Below are 15,626 nucleotides of genomic sequence, written 5' to 3'. Positions count from 1 at the left end.
AAGAAAAGTTCCTAAGTGTCATCACTGTAGTAAGTAACTAAAGAAAAGTTCCTAAGTGTGATCACTGTAGTAAGTATCTAAAGAGAAGTTCCTAAGTGTGATCACTGCAGTAAGTAAGTGAAGACAAGTTCCTAAGAGTCAGCACTGTAGTAACTGAAGAAAAGTTCAAGTGTTATTCTAGTTAGAATCTGAAGAAAGTTTTCAATTGTCTTTCAAGAAAGTATCTGAAGAGAACAAACAACTTGGTACAACGTGTAACAACCTATGCAGGACCAAAATAACAACTTGTTTCTTCTTACGCGTTTAAAAAAAGCTGCGAAAGAGACAATTTGTTTTAAAACTTTTATTAAATTCAAGGCAAGTTGTCTTCATGTTCTTCTCTGTTCTTTTTCGCTTCCATCCTGCAATAAAATAAAAACTTGTAAGATACAGAAGTGTAACAACGTACACAAAACAGTTTTCAATACGTGAAATAAAAACTATATGGTAATTCTGTGTGCACGCTTTTTTTTGTTCCCTTGTGTATAAATGAATAATCAATTTTGAATACTAATGAGTAATGCTTGCATAATTTCGTTAAACAATAGCACCGAAGCTATTTCTATTAAAAATTGACCGAAATTTTCTCAACGCCACTGTGGCCTCGCGGTATAACGCGCGCTCTTTGGCGTCGACGGCCTATATTCCCCCCGTGCCGTCGATTTCTTTAAGTTGTTTATTAACAATTTCCAAGGACAGGGGCTCGAGGCCCCGTCGACCCAATTCTTTTTCCTTTTTTAATTTTAAAGCAGCAAAAAATCCTGCAAAATTTTAGTAGCCCAGAGACGTTGATTTTTTTCGAGCAAAAGAAAAATCTTTTACCAGAAAAAAAGATTTACATCTCTGGGCTACTAAATAAGACAGATTTTTGCTTCTTTAAAATTAAAAAGGAAAAAAAATTGGATAGGCGGAACTCGAGCCCCTCAGAGGAAGTTGCTAACAAAAACTTAAAGACATCGATTGCAAAGGAGAAACCGTAAACGACAAAAAGCACGCACCACACCGCGAGGCCACAGTGTTGTCAAAAAAGAGATTAACAACTCCTATGAACGCTCTTTAAAACACGAAATTTGTCCTGAGAATTCTCCCGTCTTTGCGAATTTTTCCGATGCTCTCCTTTTTTTAGTAACATTTTGGTACATTATTAAACAATTTAACCGTAATTTTTCTGGTCTCCCGAATCACGGAAAAAATATTCTTTTCCTTAGAAAGATCATTTATTGGAGTTGTCATTTCTTGCAATCCGAATTACTCGACCCTTTTGAAACCAAACTAGATTTATGAAACAGAGCAAAGCACTCAAAAAAGTTTTCTCAGACGTTTGCGAAAATGATTTAAACTGATACTTATGTTATAACGTTTCAATTTCCGACCGCAAACACATAATTAATGTAAATCAAATGACCACCGCATTCACATTTCATGATATAGTTTTGTTTTCAATTTATCAACAACACAATCGGAAATTTTTTGCAACAAACTGACGAGAATGCTATTGGAGTGCTCTGTCTGTTCTCAAGTGTTATGGACCTTTACATCTTTTTGGACTGAAAACAATGATGTTTCGCGTGGCGAATATATAAATGTAGGAAGTTCCAGAGCGTTTGAATGTAAACAAAAACTGGTTAAAAAAGCATAACATTTGATTGTAGCTGCATGGATGTAGAAAAACTATCAAACCCCACGGAACATCGTTACCGTTTATAAAACTCAAGGTACGAACTCTCCTAAGTAATCTCCATAGATTTATTACAAAACAAGTTATGAGATTTTGGTTTATATCAGGACAAGTTCCTCGATTGTCATAGTCTATATGTTCGGATTGCTACTGGTTTTAGTGTTTACAAATCTCAAAAAACAAACTCTCCTAAGTAGTCTCCATAGATTTAAAGTCTGGTTCTCATATGATCGTCCCGATCGTTTCTGTCGCTTCAAAAAGTTTGCTTGCTCCAATCACCGCAGACTTTGCAAACGACAGAAGCGACAGAGACGATCGGGGCGATCATATGAGGAACCAACCTTTACAAGTTCTTCGATTCTCATAGCCTTTATGCTCGGATTGATATTGGTATTACTTGTCAACGTCCTTACAAATCTCAAGGTACAAACTCTCCTAAGTAATCTAAATACATATATTATCATACAAGTTATGAGATTTTGGTTTTTATCAAGACAATTTTCCCTTGTTGATCAATTCTTCGATTCTCGACTAAATGTTTTGGATTGATATTGGTATTACTGTTTATAAATCTCAAGGTCCAATCTCTCCTAAGTAAACTCCAAATATTTCTTATCATGCATGTTATGATATTTTGATTAATTCAGTCATTTCCCTTTGGTGAAGAGTTCTTGAATACTTATGACCTATATGTTCAGTTTGATATTTATAGTCTGAGGAGAAATCATTTGAAATCACTGCCAGCTGGAACATTCGTTGTCGCATTTTTAGTGAAAAATTCAAACGCTGAACAAAATACATCGTTTTTTAGCTACAAATTGGAAAATCGAACTGACATTAACAAGAAAATATCAACATCTATTTTAATAGTAAAAATCTGCTGCTCGATAAAAAACTGTCTTTTAACTCAATCAAGTAAAATCGCATCTTGAAAAAGGAAGTTCTAGGAGGACCCGAACTGTTAAAAAACTAAAACAGTTAAAAGTTTTTCAAATTGTTTTAAAATTAAAGTCTTTGTGAAAACTGGCACTTTTTTCTTGAAGTTGAAAAAACGCTATAAATAAGAAAAATAAGACATGAATGAAACTCGAACAACTCTGTAATCTGGAAAACAGTCATGCGGAAGAATTTTGTTTGAACGATTTATCTCCCCAAAAGGTCTCAATTCATTTTTAATTTTAAAACACGAAAATCGGCTGTCAATGGCAAATTTCCCGTCAAATCAAGTTAGCGTTTCTTAGAGCCCTATTAACTGGAAGGGCCAGTTACTGAGTAACAAATGACATGTTTGTCTATGCTTTTCAAATTGGAACACTTGGGGTGTGTTTTTTTGGGAAAATCCAGATCCGGATTCTTGTATCCAAAAACTGTTTTTGCGTTTCTTTGCGTTTTGGATTGCGTTTCTTTGGATTTTGCGTTTCCTGAAAATGGATTAATCTCGGATCAATGATCTGAAGAATCCACACTCTGAGCGGATACATCAGATCATAGCTAAATCCGGATTTTTAGAATTTGTGACCTCCCCTGATTCGAACATTTCTTGGGAAAGGATTCGAAAAAAGAACATTGGCACAGTGGTCTTTGCTATGAATATACAGGTTCGCTCATTGTAAACACTACCATACGGTAAGTTTTCAAGTGCTTATTTCGATAAAAATACAAAACTAATTTACGATAAAAGGAAACGTTAGCTTGATCAGTATGGAGTGTCGTTTTAAATTGGATGCAGGTTTTCTAGAACAGCCACCGTGTGCCTACGGAAGTTGAATCCTTTTGAAATTGCCACGAGTGAAGTTTGCATTCATCATTTCGCAAACATTCTTCGCTTTCAGATGCGTTCTCGTCACATTGTGCTTGAGGATAAAGAAGAACTATTTCTACGTGTGATTTTTGTGAAAGATTTTGCATGCTGAAATGATTTTAGTTAGGATACATTCGCTTGGAAAAAAAAATTTGTGCTGATATTTTATGTTCTGTGCACAATGTGTTTACCGTGTAAAGTATCCGTGTGATCTGAGATCAATGATCCAATTTTGGATTTTCCCAAACAAACGCACCATTGGTGCAATTTAAATAAACACGACGAAATTTTTCAATGGTTCCTTTTTCACCCAAAAGGTACACAGCAAAAGGGCATCGAACATGCATGAGCTAAAATTATTTTGACAATCTAACATCAGAAACTTGAGTGAACAAATGCTTTCCATCATTTGACGTAGAAATCATCAACTGGATTAAAATAAACCAAAAACGTTCAATCCTAGTCCCAAAATTTGCCGTTTTCGTTAAGATTCTCACTAAATCAACAATTTCTTGTTAGCTAGACCTGAAAAGCAATCAAAAATTCAAACGAAATCGTAATGTAACGAATTTGAATGGACGTCGTTTTAATTGTTTTACTTTTAGCCTCTCTCTAAAATAATTTACACACAAATCCGATATAATACACAATGTATTACATTTGTCATCAAATTCACGTTTTGAAAACTGTGTTTAATTTTGGCGTTACGAAGTATGATTAAGTGAAATCCATTTTTACTAGAAAAAGTTCTATTTTGGTTAAATCTACGAATAATTGAAAATGTTTCATGTTACCTTCAAAGGATATCTTTTGAGTTTTTTTAAATTCTCCTGAGCTGAAGAAAGTTCATTTCAATTTGAGATAATTCCTTTATTTATTTGAAAAGTTATCTTTTGGAGTTAAAAACCTTTTTGAGTTTGAAAAAGTTCATAACCATTTGGAAAAGGTTCTATTTTAAGTTAATAATTTCATAAATAGCTACTTTCGAGTATAAGTACAGTGCTATTTGAGGTCCAACAAATCTCTTTTCACTTCAATTTTCCTATTTTGAGCTACAAGAATTTCATTTTTCTTTAAAAAAAGTCCCTGTTGAATGAAAAGGTCCCATTGTAAATTAAAAAAATTCGATGTTTAGTTGAAAAAGTAGTCTTTTGAGAATAAAAAGTTCATTTGCGTAACAAAGTTGAAAAAGTTCTCTTTTTTGCTTAAAAAATCTATTTTGATTTGAAAGAAGATCCGATGTTTTTTTTAAAAAAATTGAATAGGTTCTGTTTTTACATGGGAGTATTTTTTTGGTTCAATTATTTCCATTTTGAGCTCAAAAACCTGCTTGTTGCGTTACAAAAGTTCAAATGTAGTTTTGCTCATGGTGGAAGAATGCCATTTTTAAGTCAAATTACTCTTTTGAGTTAGAATGGATGAATTTTCAGTTGAAAACGTTCAACATTGCTTTAATTGCTGCAAGTCTGGATCATGGAAAATAATTTGAAATAATTTCAATGACTTGACAAATATTAATAGTCACCATTAGCAAAAAATAAAAACTTTATTAATCGATCGATTGCTTTATTCAAACAATACAATAAACGCTCCATTTCAAGTTGAGAATTTTTTTTAACTAGAATTCCTCTAAGCATTTTTCTGTTTGGTTAAAAAGGATCCGTTTTACTTTATAAAGTTATGTTTTAACTTGATAAAGATCGTTTTCGGTTAAACGTCTTCTACGGTTAATAACAGAAGTTCCATGCATGTTGACCCAAGAAGGTTTTCTTATGAGTTTAAAAAGTTTCCTTTTTGAGTTGAATAAAGTAAATTTTAATTTATCTTTTGGAGTTGAAAACCTTTTTATTTTGAATTTGAAAAAGTTCGTATCATTTGGTGAAGATTTTATCTTTGAGTTAATAATTTCGTAAATAGTTAATTTCAGGTTGAAAACGTACTATTTGTGGTCCAAAAAAAATAGTCCTACATGTCTTTTGAGCTAAAAAATTCCATTGTTAGTTAAAAAAGTTCCATTTTTCTTTATAAAAGTTCCCTTTTAACACTTGCAAGAAACAAAAGTTTGATCGATCGATTGTTTTATTCAAATACATGTTTGCTAGTTTAACTTGCTTTTCCAGTTCGCCTTTTTTTTGCGGTCACCGCGCATTTTCAGTCCAAAAAATTCAAAGGTCCATTTGGGAAACAAAATTGCAGATCACTTTAGAAATTAAAGGGGCCTGGAACTAATAAAACCTGAACGAAACCTGACCAAACAAAACAAGAAAAATTCCCCGTAATAAAAGAGCAGTTCAGTATTTTTAGCAAATTGAACCAAGCATCTTTAAATGAGACTGATAAAAATAACTCGAGAATACTGACCATGAAAAGATCTCTATACACTGCTCTTCCCACCCCACCCCACCCCCGAAGAAAAGAAAAAAAAACACCCTAAATTTTTTTCTCATGGTTTGTAAGCTTCAAGAACACGTTTCCAGGCTCTTTTAAGTTTCTTGAATGAACTGTTTCAAGATTTATTTTGTTACAAATATGGACTAGGTTGTTCAAGGCAAGATACATGTCAACTTTGAATTTTGTTTACTAGGTTTCAAGGGCGTTTTCTGTTGTTGTTTCTTTTTTTATCTTTTGATTTGACTGATCTCCAATTTTTACAAAAAAAAAAGTTCACGCCAATAAAACGATTTTCATTCCAGATAGCTTTAATCGTGCTTGGAACAACCAAACCATGGATTTTAAGCAACAACGACTGCGATAGCGACAACGTATAAAAACAGTGATATTTTAATAAATATTGTAATTTTGGAATATCACGACAATTAGTTTGTCCCTCCCCACTTCACATTACAAATTGCCAAAAAAAAACCCAGAAAGGACGGCTAAGAAATGTCCCCATTTGTAACATGCACTTGCAGAGCCGCTGCACTTCTCGTTAAAACTACTACCGCTGTCGCTGTTTGCCTTAAATCCCTTATAAACCAACAAAATGAGGTACTCACATTTTGTCGAGTTCCATTGCTTGCTCTGCCCGTCTTCTATTCCCAGTCGTTCTATTCATCCTTGCGATCCTGGAAACTGAATGAAAATGTACATTTGATTAACCCTTGCATTGACAAATATGTCGTTTCGCGTTATTGATATAGAAGTACGGAAGGAGACCTTTGTTCAGAGTTTCTTAAGTTCATAATTTTTAACTTGTCAACTAATTTTAAAAATAGCACAGTGCAAGGTCAGTTTTACTTACAATTTAGCTGGAGCTCTCTTAGTTATTTGCACGTATTTGTCACCGCCAGTCTTATTGAAATCCTCGATCCCAATCCTGCAATATATAAAAACACCGACAATGCATTAAAAAATATTCTGAACGACCAAAAAAGTGCCAGATTTAGGCTAAACTTGTTACATATAATGTTCTTTTCTTATGTCAGCACAAAACTGGCTTGTTTTTAGAGTTTGAGACTTTGGAAAGTCTGACAAAGCTAAAGCAACAATAACAACAACGAAATGCAAAGTCAGTACCACTTACATTAAGACAGTTTTTCTTGTTATATCCCACGTGCTATCTTCTTCGCAATCCTGTAGATTGAAAAAAATACGCCATTAATACATTAATACGTCTCCGAGTGCAATATTCTTTACTCTTGAAAAGAATTGAACCTAAAGAACGGACTTTTAAGAGGTAAAACAAGTAAGCCGGATAGAAATTCGTACATACCATTTAAAATGCGAGGGAAAAATAAATAAATGCATTGTAAACTAACTTCGCCGGGTGCAATAATCTTTACTCTTGAAAAGAAAAAAATCTAAAGGACGGACTTTTAAAAAGGTAAAACAAGTAAGCCGGATAGAAATTCTTACTTACCATTTAAAATGCGAGGGACTCCAGCAAAGTAGTGAACTTCCATTGCTCCGTAGAGTCGAGCACGAGGCATTCTTCGGAAACTGTTAAAACAAAGAAAACTGGATTTAGTGACAAAGATTTTGCTATAGGATAATTAAAACGTTTACTCTAGAAACTGAAAAACTAAATATTGTTCGTTATCGAGGCTTGAGCAGAAAGCACGGACGTGACGGACTCAAAGGCATGTTGGAAACGATTAACTGTTTAAAAGTTCAAAGAACACTGAAGCTGAAGTCAAGGAACACGAGCAAAATATAAAACAAAAATATTCAACATGTTTCTCAAACTACTTTGACAAAACTTTTTAAAACAAACGTTTTGCGTAACCACAAAAAATAACAACTTAAAAAAAAATTCAAGAACTTCGTCTGGTAAAGAAAAGAACGGCATTAAGCAGTGATTCATGGCCTTGTTTCAAGTGAACACAGCCCCGTTCTGCAAAACGTTGAATATTTCGGTATGTTCCCGGTTTGAAACGAATGTCAAGCGTACCTTAGTCTTGATAATAACTTTCTCGTCATTTGGAAGCAACTCTGTAGACAGGAACGGCCCAAAGAAGCTGAAATTCTGCTTGAGGAAGTGAAGACGAACAAGTCCGTGGCCACATGGCACAGTGAACTGAGGTGAGATGCAGACATGAATGTATAATTAATTTTATGATAATCTTTAATTCGGCTGACCTCCCCTTTGAATAATTTAATACTGAACCAATCATATCAACAGCTTGTCCGCCCGACTCATCGCTAGTCTTACTGAATTTTATTTATTTCTCCAAAAATAACTCTTTGGTCTCCGCTGTACCCCCATCAAAATAGCAATAAATTGTTATTAATTTCTCATAATACTCCGCAGTTTGTAGGTAGAACCAGAACTTGAAAAATTGTATATTTTCAGGAGCCATAATCCCCGATTATGGCTCCTGATATTTTTCAATCTATTACCTACCTTATTTTCTTTCAAATTTATTTTGGAATCTTCTTTCAGCTGGACTAACCTAGAAATAAGAAGAATAGTTAGCAAACTTTCCAAAAACATTTTGTTTGAATGTAGTCTATGGACTTCTTTTCTGGGTCTTCTTTATTTCTGGCCCTCTGCCTTCCTCCCCTCCCCTCCCCAGAATACCATCCTAGTACCCAGGTTTCAGTCCTTTTTGAAAACAGTTGCCTGGAATATTTTTGCATTCGCCCAAGAGATTTCACTGTTTTGGTCAAAACTTTGCGTGTAAAAATGGCTGTAATTGGCCGTTGTGAAAACGGATTTCTTGTCGATCACAAGAAAAGTATTTCTGAAACAGTTTCATCGTTGTCGTTGTCTTGTAAAGAAAGTTTCTTCGCACTTTATGAGCCGTACTTTCGATCTTCCACTGAAAACAGCTCTGACACAAAGGGTTCCAGAAAGCGAAAGGTAAGCTTGTGATAAAGGAATTTTTTTTTCCGTTGATGGAGATTTCAAACACTAGGAATTGTTAGTATAAAAACATGTGATAAAGCTTGACGTACCATGATTAATGTAGCGTTGATTTAAAGGTCGTCGATCGGTGATTTCAGAAACCCATGGTGATTTGGAATAAACATTTTCATTTGTACGCAGCGGAAGAAATCTGCTCAAGTGAGTCGTACTGAGGAGGAATTAGAAGCTGCTTTTCACCATCAAAAGGTAAATAAGTTTCCAACAGCTGATCATGCATGTAACGCGAGAATCGTTGATGCTGGCACGTTGATTACTTGACGTTGTTTACCTTTGAAACCATTTGAGGGCCTCTTTACACGAGAGCCGAGATGAGTTTCATCTCGGAAAGACTGTTTACATGGCGTTTTTCTTCACGTTTCATCCGGTGCTTAGGAAAGGGATGAAATCGTCCCGGGATGAGTTCATCCTGATCCTGGGACGAAATCATGTAGACAGCAACAAGAAAATGACCAGACACCGAGATGAATTCATTCCCGGACGAAAACTCTCACGTAAAGAGGCCCTGAGACTGAAGTATTGGGACAAAGAGAGATCAGTGTCACAGCCTTGATTATGTTACAGGCATTGTCAATCTTTCTGAATAGAGTATTATGTTATGTTACAGTGGCGGATCCAGACCTTCAGGTAAGTGGGGGGCCTGATCATCCACTGACTCTAAAAAAAAGATGGGGGCTCGCTCTCGAAAATAATTTTTCTCAGCCCTGCAGGCCTTGGTTTGGCCTGAAAATAAGGTGGGGGCCCGTTCCTCCTGGGCCCCTCCCCTAGATCCGCCACGGTATGTAAAAAATACCGCTTGTTATCTTGTCTCTTTTTTTGTGAGTCTTTCCCTCAATAAATCAGTAATTTCTTGGAATTTTGTTAGACATCTGTCTCAAGCATACATCCCTATCGAGAACAATCTCCTATCATTGCCCCATACAGCCATTTTTTGCTCTAATTAATTTCTTTAAAATTTAGGTGCGAGAAACAATTGCAACAGGAGTAGCGAGGCTTATTCAGATTGGGGTAGAAAAAAGTTATTTTCTATCTGGAAATGAACCTGTTCAACAAAACACTACAGCATCAGGTAAACAAGCAGAAATTTACTGAATTTACTCAAATCCAGAGCAAAGAGGGGAAAGCATTGCAATTACCTATGTTATAAACCAAAAGATTAAAAAGAAATATAATTTTCATAAAAAATAAGGGGTGGTGAATGGTCCTTTCAAAAAACACTACAGCATCAGGTAAACAAGCAGAAATGTGTGCCTCGCAAAATTTTAGCCAAATTTCAGGAGTCTCGTCATCTCAAATTTTTCTTTGCCCTCTTCTCCGAGTCTCGATTTCTTTTGCAAGGCTTAAAAGGTCTCAGGCTCACAGAAAATATATCAGTCTCGCTGTCTCCCAAAGTCTCACATTTACCATTCGACACCCCTTAAATATAGACCTCACAGAATGTTAGTACTAAAAAAACATGGATGTCGTTTACATATTAGACATAACCTGATGAATCAAGTCTTAATTAATATTAACCACATTCTGATCACTTTCTTCTAGCTTTACCAGAGAACAGTAAAGATTTTGCTGGATTATTATCTGATGTATCAAGTTGTACCAGACAGGAATCCAACCATAGTTTGGAACCTCTTGTCATCAAAGGTTACAAATAAATGTGTTGAGCAATGTTTTCACTGAAATTTATAGTAGAGTACACAAAACAACTGAAAGCCCTCCTAAAAATAAGGTCCAACCCCCCACAAATCTCAAATTTACAAAGCCCAAATAAAAGCCCCCCCCCACCCCTTTCACTGAAAATGTTTGATTTTTTGATTCTCTTACAGATGATGTCAGCTAGTTTTGCAGTTAAAATAAAATTTGGTTTGAAAAGAACTGAAGATTATTGCTGAATAGCTCTGGGATGTTTCCAAGAACAAGAATTAACAATAATGATTTTTTGCTTCTCTCAGGTGAAAATGTTGCTGCAAATAAAAAAGATTTAATGGAACGAATGATTTCCTACCCATGTGACAAACCAACAGTGCTCCATATCTCTGAAGACAAGTACATTTTAAGTGCAAATTGTAGCTTTTTGATGTCGGATGCAAGCAACTTAAAACCCCTTGTTAGTTTTGGTATGTCTGCATAATCTTTTGGTCTGGTCAATGTCGTTCACACTTACTGGTAGTTCCTTAAATTATTAAGCCAAGTCTAGTTTAGCCATACAAAGGGAGGGGTAACAGGGGGTCTGACAGGGCCGGAACTAGCAAGAGGCAAGATGGAGCACTTGCCTGGTCTAATTTTTTACCCAGAATTAAAAACAAAATATCTTTTGTTAGGAAAATAATTCCTAGTTGAACAAGATTATTTTTTCTCAAAAAATACCTCATGAAGAATGTCTCTGAAAGAGATTCATAGCTTCTAGATTTCAAACTTTTCTGGAGGGCATGCACCCAGAACCCACTAGCACGATCTTGCCTCGTACATGTAGCTCCTTGTCTATGGCAAAGGTCTGGTTACGGCCCTAGGTCTGAACTTGCTTCCTGTAGCTTTTACCCCCAGTCCTCGCCTTTTCTTAGTGGTTTATAACTCCTATGTGCTATTTTTTGTAAAAAATATTTCCCATAGTTTCCCTCAGTCCCTGTCACCTTGGGAATCCTGCTTTCCACCCTCTCTTCATTCTTCTCCTCTAGCGATCTCACCCCCTTTCATCCCGGGGTTCCCACTCTGCTGTCCCCTCCACTATTAAGGTTACTGTGATTGGATGAATCTCTGCTTTGATGTTTTCAAACAAGCAGCCTGTGTAACATCTGAATATACCCGTCTCAAGTTTTTCTTGCATAAGATTATAAATACTGACTGCAAATTTTTATTTGAAACACCCACAGCCCAGCAAAACGGTCTTTATGACCTGTTAGTGTTGGATCCTCCCTGGTTCAACAAGTCTGCAAGACGTGCCTCAAAGTAAGAATCTCTTTCATTAAGTAGGAATTACAGTCTGTGTAAAACACTAAGCTCTCCTCGTGCCCTCATTGCCGGAGTTTATACCTTTTATTTCTTATCAAAAAATCACGAGAGAGGCAGTAGTTTAATTAACCGTGATATTTTGATGCAGACAAGGAGGGTTCAATCTTGGCCAGTGTTCTTGTTTACTTTCATTGGGCAAGACAAAAAATACACTTTACTCTTATACTGTCTCTCTCTCTCTCTCCACCTACAATTGTATACAAGTGTTAGCAAGATATTTACTTTACCTCACTCTTCCCCCTCTCCTTATCATACTGTAAAATTCCAACAAAATTATTAATAGACAGATATCCACAAAGGGTGCAGCATTGAAATGGGGGAGGTTGCAACCCAAACATATGCAGAGAGTTTAAAAGTGTCATACTGTCTGTTACAGTGAGCATTCTAGCTACTTTTTCTAGGGTTTTGAGTATGATGGGAAACATTTATGCCACAGGTAACCAGCAATTAGGACTGACATAAAATTATTAAGAAAGTTAAAATATACCATTGTAGGGCCTGCTGACACAATGCTATAAAAACAATACAGAAGCTGATGTGTAGTGTAAGATGGGTTGACCACAGCTATGGTCAAGAAAAAGCTGTCAATCAACAATTAATTTGGTACATTCAATTAAGAACATTCACCATCATGACCTTAAGCTAATTTTTTCCCTCAAATCATTTACATGTATCTTCAATGTTAACAAAAATGTTATTTTTGTGCCTTGTTTTCCTTTTCAAGGTATTCCTTCATGTCACTGTGGCAGATTAAATCTCTCCCAGTCCCCCATCTTCTTGCCCAAGGAGCTTTGGTAGGGATCTGGGTTACTAATAAACAGAAGTACTTAAGGTTTACAAAGACAGAGCTCTTTCCTCATTGGTCAATTGAGCTAGTGGCAGAGTGGTACTGGGTCAAGGTTACAAGAAAAGGAGAGCTGGTGACTGATTTAGATTCACCGCATAAGAAACCTTATGAGCCGCTGTTGCTAGGACGATTTACAGCAAAGATGGATGGTCCAGGGACATCTTATTTGAGTATAACCAAAGGCAATGATTGTTCCAAGGAAAAGATTGAATCTACTTGTAATGAAAATAATAAATCAGAAGTTTTTGCCCCACAACAGAAAAGAAAGAAGATCAAAAAATGTGATGGTGATAATGACAATGATGTTGATGATGACATCAGGAAAATCTGTTGCATCTGCAACAAAAATATAACTACTCTTATATCACAGGAGTGGTCATCATTACCAACTTCTAAACCAAAAACTGATTTGAATCGCGTGGAATGCAGTGATGGACAACTCAATAAATTCTCGTATACTGTACCTGCTCAAAGTCCTCAGAAATACTGTTTAAATTGCCATAAACTCTGTTATAAAAATAAAGTGGATCTGTCAGATGACATGGAATCTTTGAGTGATGTTGTCGCGCAAAACGAACAGGCTGTGGAAGCAGTTATGGAACTGCATCAAAGCAAACGGCTCTGTGAAACTGACTCAGACATGGACACTAAATGCAATATGAACAATATTAGCAAACATTCAGAGCCTTTAAGAAGGAACGAGACACCAAAATATTGTGATTCATTACCTTATCATCAGATCATATGTAGTGTTCCTTGCAAGCTCCATTCCAGGAAGCCTCCTTTGAATGGTGAGTTAAGACTGTAACCCTTCACACTGATCTTATGGGTGGCCTGAATTTAAAAGGTCTTCTCAGATCCCCTACTCCGAGAACCTTGTCGTCCTTAGTGCTAATCCTAGCCTGAATCTGAGATATCTTCTCTGGTCACTTAATACCACCAAGAACCCTAAAATCCTTTATTCAAGTGATCTTTCTCTTACAAACTGATAGCCTTCACAAAATCTTTTCTGCATGAATAACAGCAAAAGTGTCATGACCTCACTGGACTGCATTTTTCTTAACAGATTTTTGATGCAGACATTTTTCTTGGATGACAGTAAGTGACCAGACAAGATGTCTCAAATTCAGGCTTCATTGATCCTTCCCTAAAATCTCTTCACCATTAATTTTTGCAACAAATTGATTCTCCTAACCGGAGTGCTATTTAGGCTAACAAAAGTGCTATTTCGCACACCTTGCTGCCTCGCTCTTTGTGAAGACCCGCATAAGTAGCTGATTTTGAAACATTGCACACTCACGCTAGTTTTTATTAATTACTTTTATCCAGAAATTCTCTCCCAATATGTGTCACATGATTCATTATGTCTTGAGATGTTTGCTCGGAATCTCACACCACACTGGACCAGCTGGGGAAATGAGGTAAGGATACAATTTTCATTGCAATTTTACTCCCTATTTCTGGGTGTTCCCCCATATACCTTAAAATTCCAGTTATAAGCTTCCCCCCCCCCCCGCTTATAATCCCCCTGGATATAAGCCCCCTTCTACAGGACGACAGTAGTGAACAGGGCTAACTACTATGTCACAGGAGTGGTCATTAGAAGGGCTAACAGGGCTGTTTTGGACTGACATTTCGCAAAACCTTTGAAGGGAATACAAAGAACTTTTCTACCTAATCAGGAGGCAGTATTCAGGGAACTGTTTGGAACTGGCCTGGTAAGTCTCTTTCCCCATGGGAACCTTTCAATCGCTTAAACTTTTCTATGCCTAACGTTTTTTCCGCTGTCTCGCGTTTCCCTCACCCCCCACTAACTGCCCCTGGATCTCCGAGGATGAAGTTCTGGTAGATTGTCCCTCAATAAATAATTATTTATTTTTTTATTCATTTATTGTTGTTTGTATGTTTATTTATTTCTTATCAGGTGTTGAGGTTCCAGAGTATGGAGTACTTTGACCACTTGCTGCCAAAACAGGAACCGAAGGAAAACGTAACTTAACTTACAGATTAGCCTGAATTTCAGACATCCCTCTCTGGTCGGGAGTACGCAACTAGAGAGGGATGTCTGAAATTCAGGGTAACTACAGATTAGTTTCAAGATTTTCTTTTGCTGTGCAAGTCAGTGACTGCAGGAAAACTCATGACAATAAATTTCATTTTGATTTTAAATCAAGTGTTTGGTTGTTTGCATTTTATTCAGGTATGTTTTCCACATCACTCATCAAAGTGGAAATTATGTCACGTAAGAAATGGCAACTGGAAACATTAATAACGATTCAATCTTCCTGTTGTTTTCAGTATTTTCCTTTGATCTTTACCAAGCTTACTTTATATGTAATGCTGACCATTAAAATCCAATTTGGTCAATCAAAACAAATGCCCATTCAGATTAAATAATCATTTTGACAAGGAAGGAACCATGGCTTGAAATAAACAGTGCTCGACTGATGCTAACTGAATTCACTTGCTGGAGTATTCACAATCTTCTAATTTCTAATAATGATGATGATGATGATGATAAACGATTTGTATAGCACCATATTCATGGCTCATGGTGCTTTACAATACAAAAAAGTTACATCAGCACTAAAAAAGATATACATGTTATTGTATGTATACAATAAAGCTAAAATAGATATCAGCAAAATAACTGGCAAAAGAGTTAACTGGAAAAATATGAGCCATGTAGACTTTCAAAAGTCCCTTCCAATATCATTTTTGCATCATGCATATGAGGAATGTCTAGTGGATTTGATGTAAAACATGCAGTAGCATACCAGTGGATTTTGAGTCTTTGTACGGACAAAAACCTCGTCTTGCACACTTCCTATAGCACAGCACCATCGAGTTTAGTCCTCTGCCAAATATGTTCTTAGAAAAAAACACACAA

At 36.1% G+C, this 15,626-nt stretch overlaps 2 protein-coding genes across 3 annotated transcripts; one reads left to right on the top strand and one right to left on the bottom strand.

The window, feature by feature from the left end:
- Positions 1 to 290: 290 nt before the first annotated feature.
- On the bottom strand, positions 291 to 8,466 carry LOC144638078 (uncharacterized). The gene is made up of 7 exons (XM_078497180.1): positions 8,362 to 8,466; positions 7,909 to 8,034; positions 7,378 to 7,457; positions 7,042 to 7,091; positions 6,760 to 6,834; positions 6,515 to 6,590; positions 291 to 401 (listed from the first exon to the last, which is right to left on the bottom strand). The coding sequence occupies exons 1-4, from the start codon at positions 8,449 to 8,451 to the stop codon at positions 7,061 to 7,063; spliced, it is 327 nt and encodes a 108-aa protein (XP_078353306.1). The 5' UTR covers positions 8,452 to 8,466; the 3' UTR covers positions 291 to 401; positions 6,515 to 6,590; positions 6,760 to 6,834; positions 7,042 to 7,060.
- A 136-nt stretch (positions 8,467 to 8,602) lies between these two features.
- On the top strand, positions 8,603 to 15,144 carry LOC144638077 (N(6)-adenine-specific methyltransferase METTL4-like). Of its 2 annotated transcripts, XM_078497178.1 has the most exons (9): positions 8,603 to 8,820; positions 9,007 to 9,072; positions 9,844 to 9,952; positions 10,423 to 10,524; positions 10,833 to 10,997; positions 11,751 to 11,826; positions 12,614 to 13,527; positions 14,066 to 14,157; positions 14,661 to 15,143. In XM_078497178.1, the coding sequence occupies exons 1-9, from the start codon at positions 8,644 to 8,646 to the stop codon at positions 14,733 to 14,735; spliced, it is 1,776 nt and encodes a 591-aa protein (XP_078353304.1). In that variant the 5' UTR covers positions 8,603 to 8,643; the 3' UTR covers positions 14,736 to 15,143. The 2 variants fall into 2 exon arrangements, with proteins under 2 accessions (XP_078353304.1, XP_078353305.1); XM_078497179.1 differs by lacking the exon at positions 10,833 to 10,997 and having other exon boundaries at positions 14,661 to 15,144.
- The last annotated feature ends 482 nt before the right edge of the window (positions 15,145 to 15,626 follow it).

Source organism: Oculina patagonica, chromosome 14, assembly GCF_052425735.1.
Source record: "Oculina patagonica isolate OP01 chromosome 14, crgOcupat, whole genome shotgun sequence".
Lineage (NCBI taxonomy): Eukaryota > Metazoa > Cnidaria > Anthozoa > Scleractinia > Oculinidae > Oculina > Oculina patagonica.
This window is presented reverse-complemented; position numbering and strand designations above follow the sequence as displayed.

What these genes read in the sequence shown, in the direction of transcription:
- LOC144638077 (XM_078497178.1), top strand. Translation starts at nt 8,644, where the DNA reads ATGGCTGTAATTGGCCGTTGTGAAAACGGATTTCTTGTCGATCACAAG. An exon ending in GGAACCTCTTGTCATCAAAG is followed by an intron (nt 10,525 to 10,832) that starts GTTACAAATAAA and finishes TGCTTCTCTCAG; the next exon opens with GTGAAAATGTTGCTGCAAAT. An exon ending in TCTGCAAGACGTGCCTCAAA is followed by an intron (nt 11,827 to 12,613) that starts GTAAGAATCTCT and finishes TTCCTTTTCAAG; the next exon opens with GTATTCCTTCATGTCACTGT.
- LOC144638078 (XM_078497180.1), bottom strand. Translation starts at nt 8,451, where the DNA reads ATGTTTTTGGAAAGTTTGCTAACTATTCTTCTTATTTCTAGGTTAGTC. An exon ending in TAAATTTGAAAGAAAATAAG is followed by an intron (nt 8,035 to 8,361) that starts GTAGGTAATAGA and finishes ATCTCACCTCAG; the next exon opens with TTCACTGTGCCATGTGGCCA. An exon ending in AGTCCCTCGCATTTTAAATG is followed by an intron (nt 7,092 to 7,377) that starts GTAAGTAAGAAT and finishes TTCAATCTACAG; the next exon opens with GATTGCGAAGAAGATAGCAC.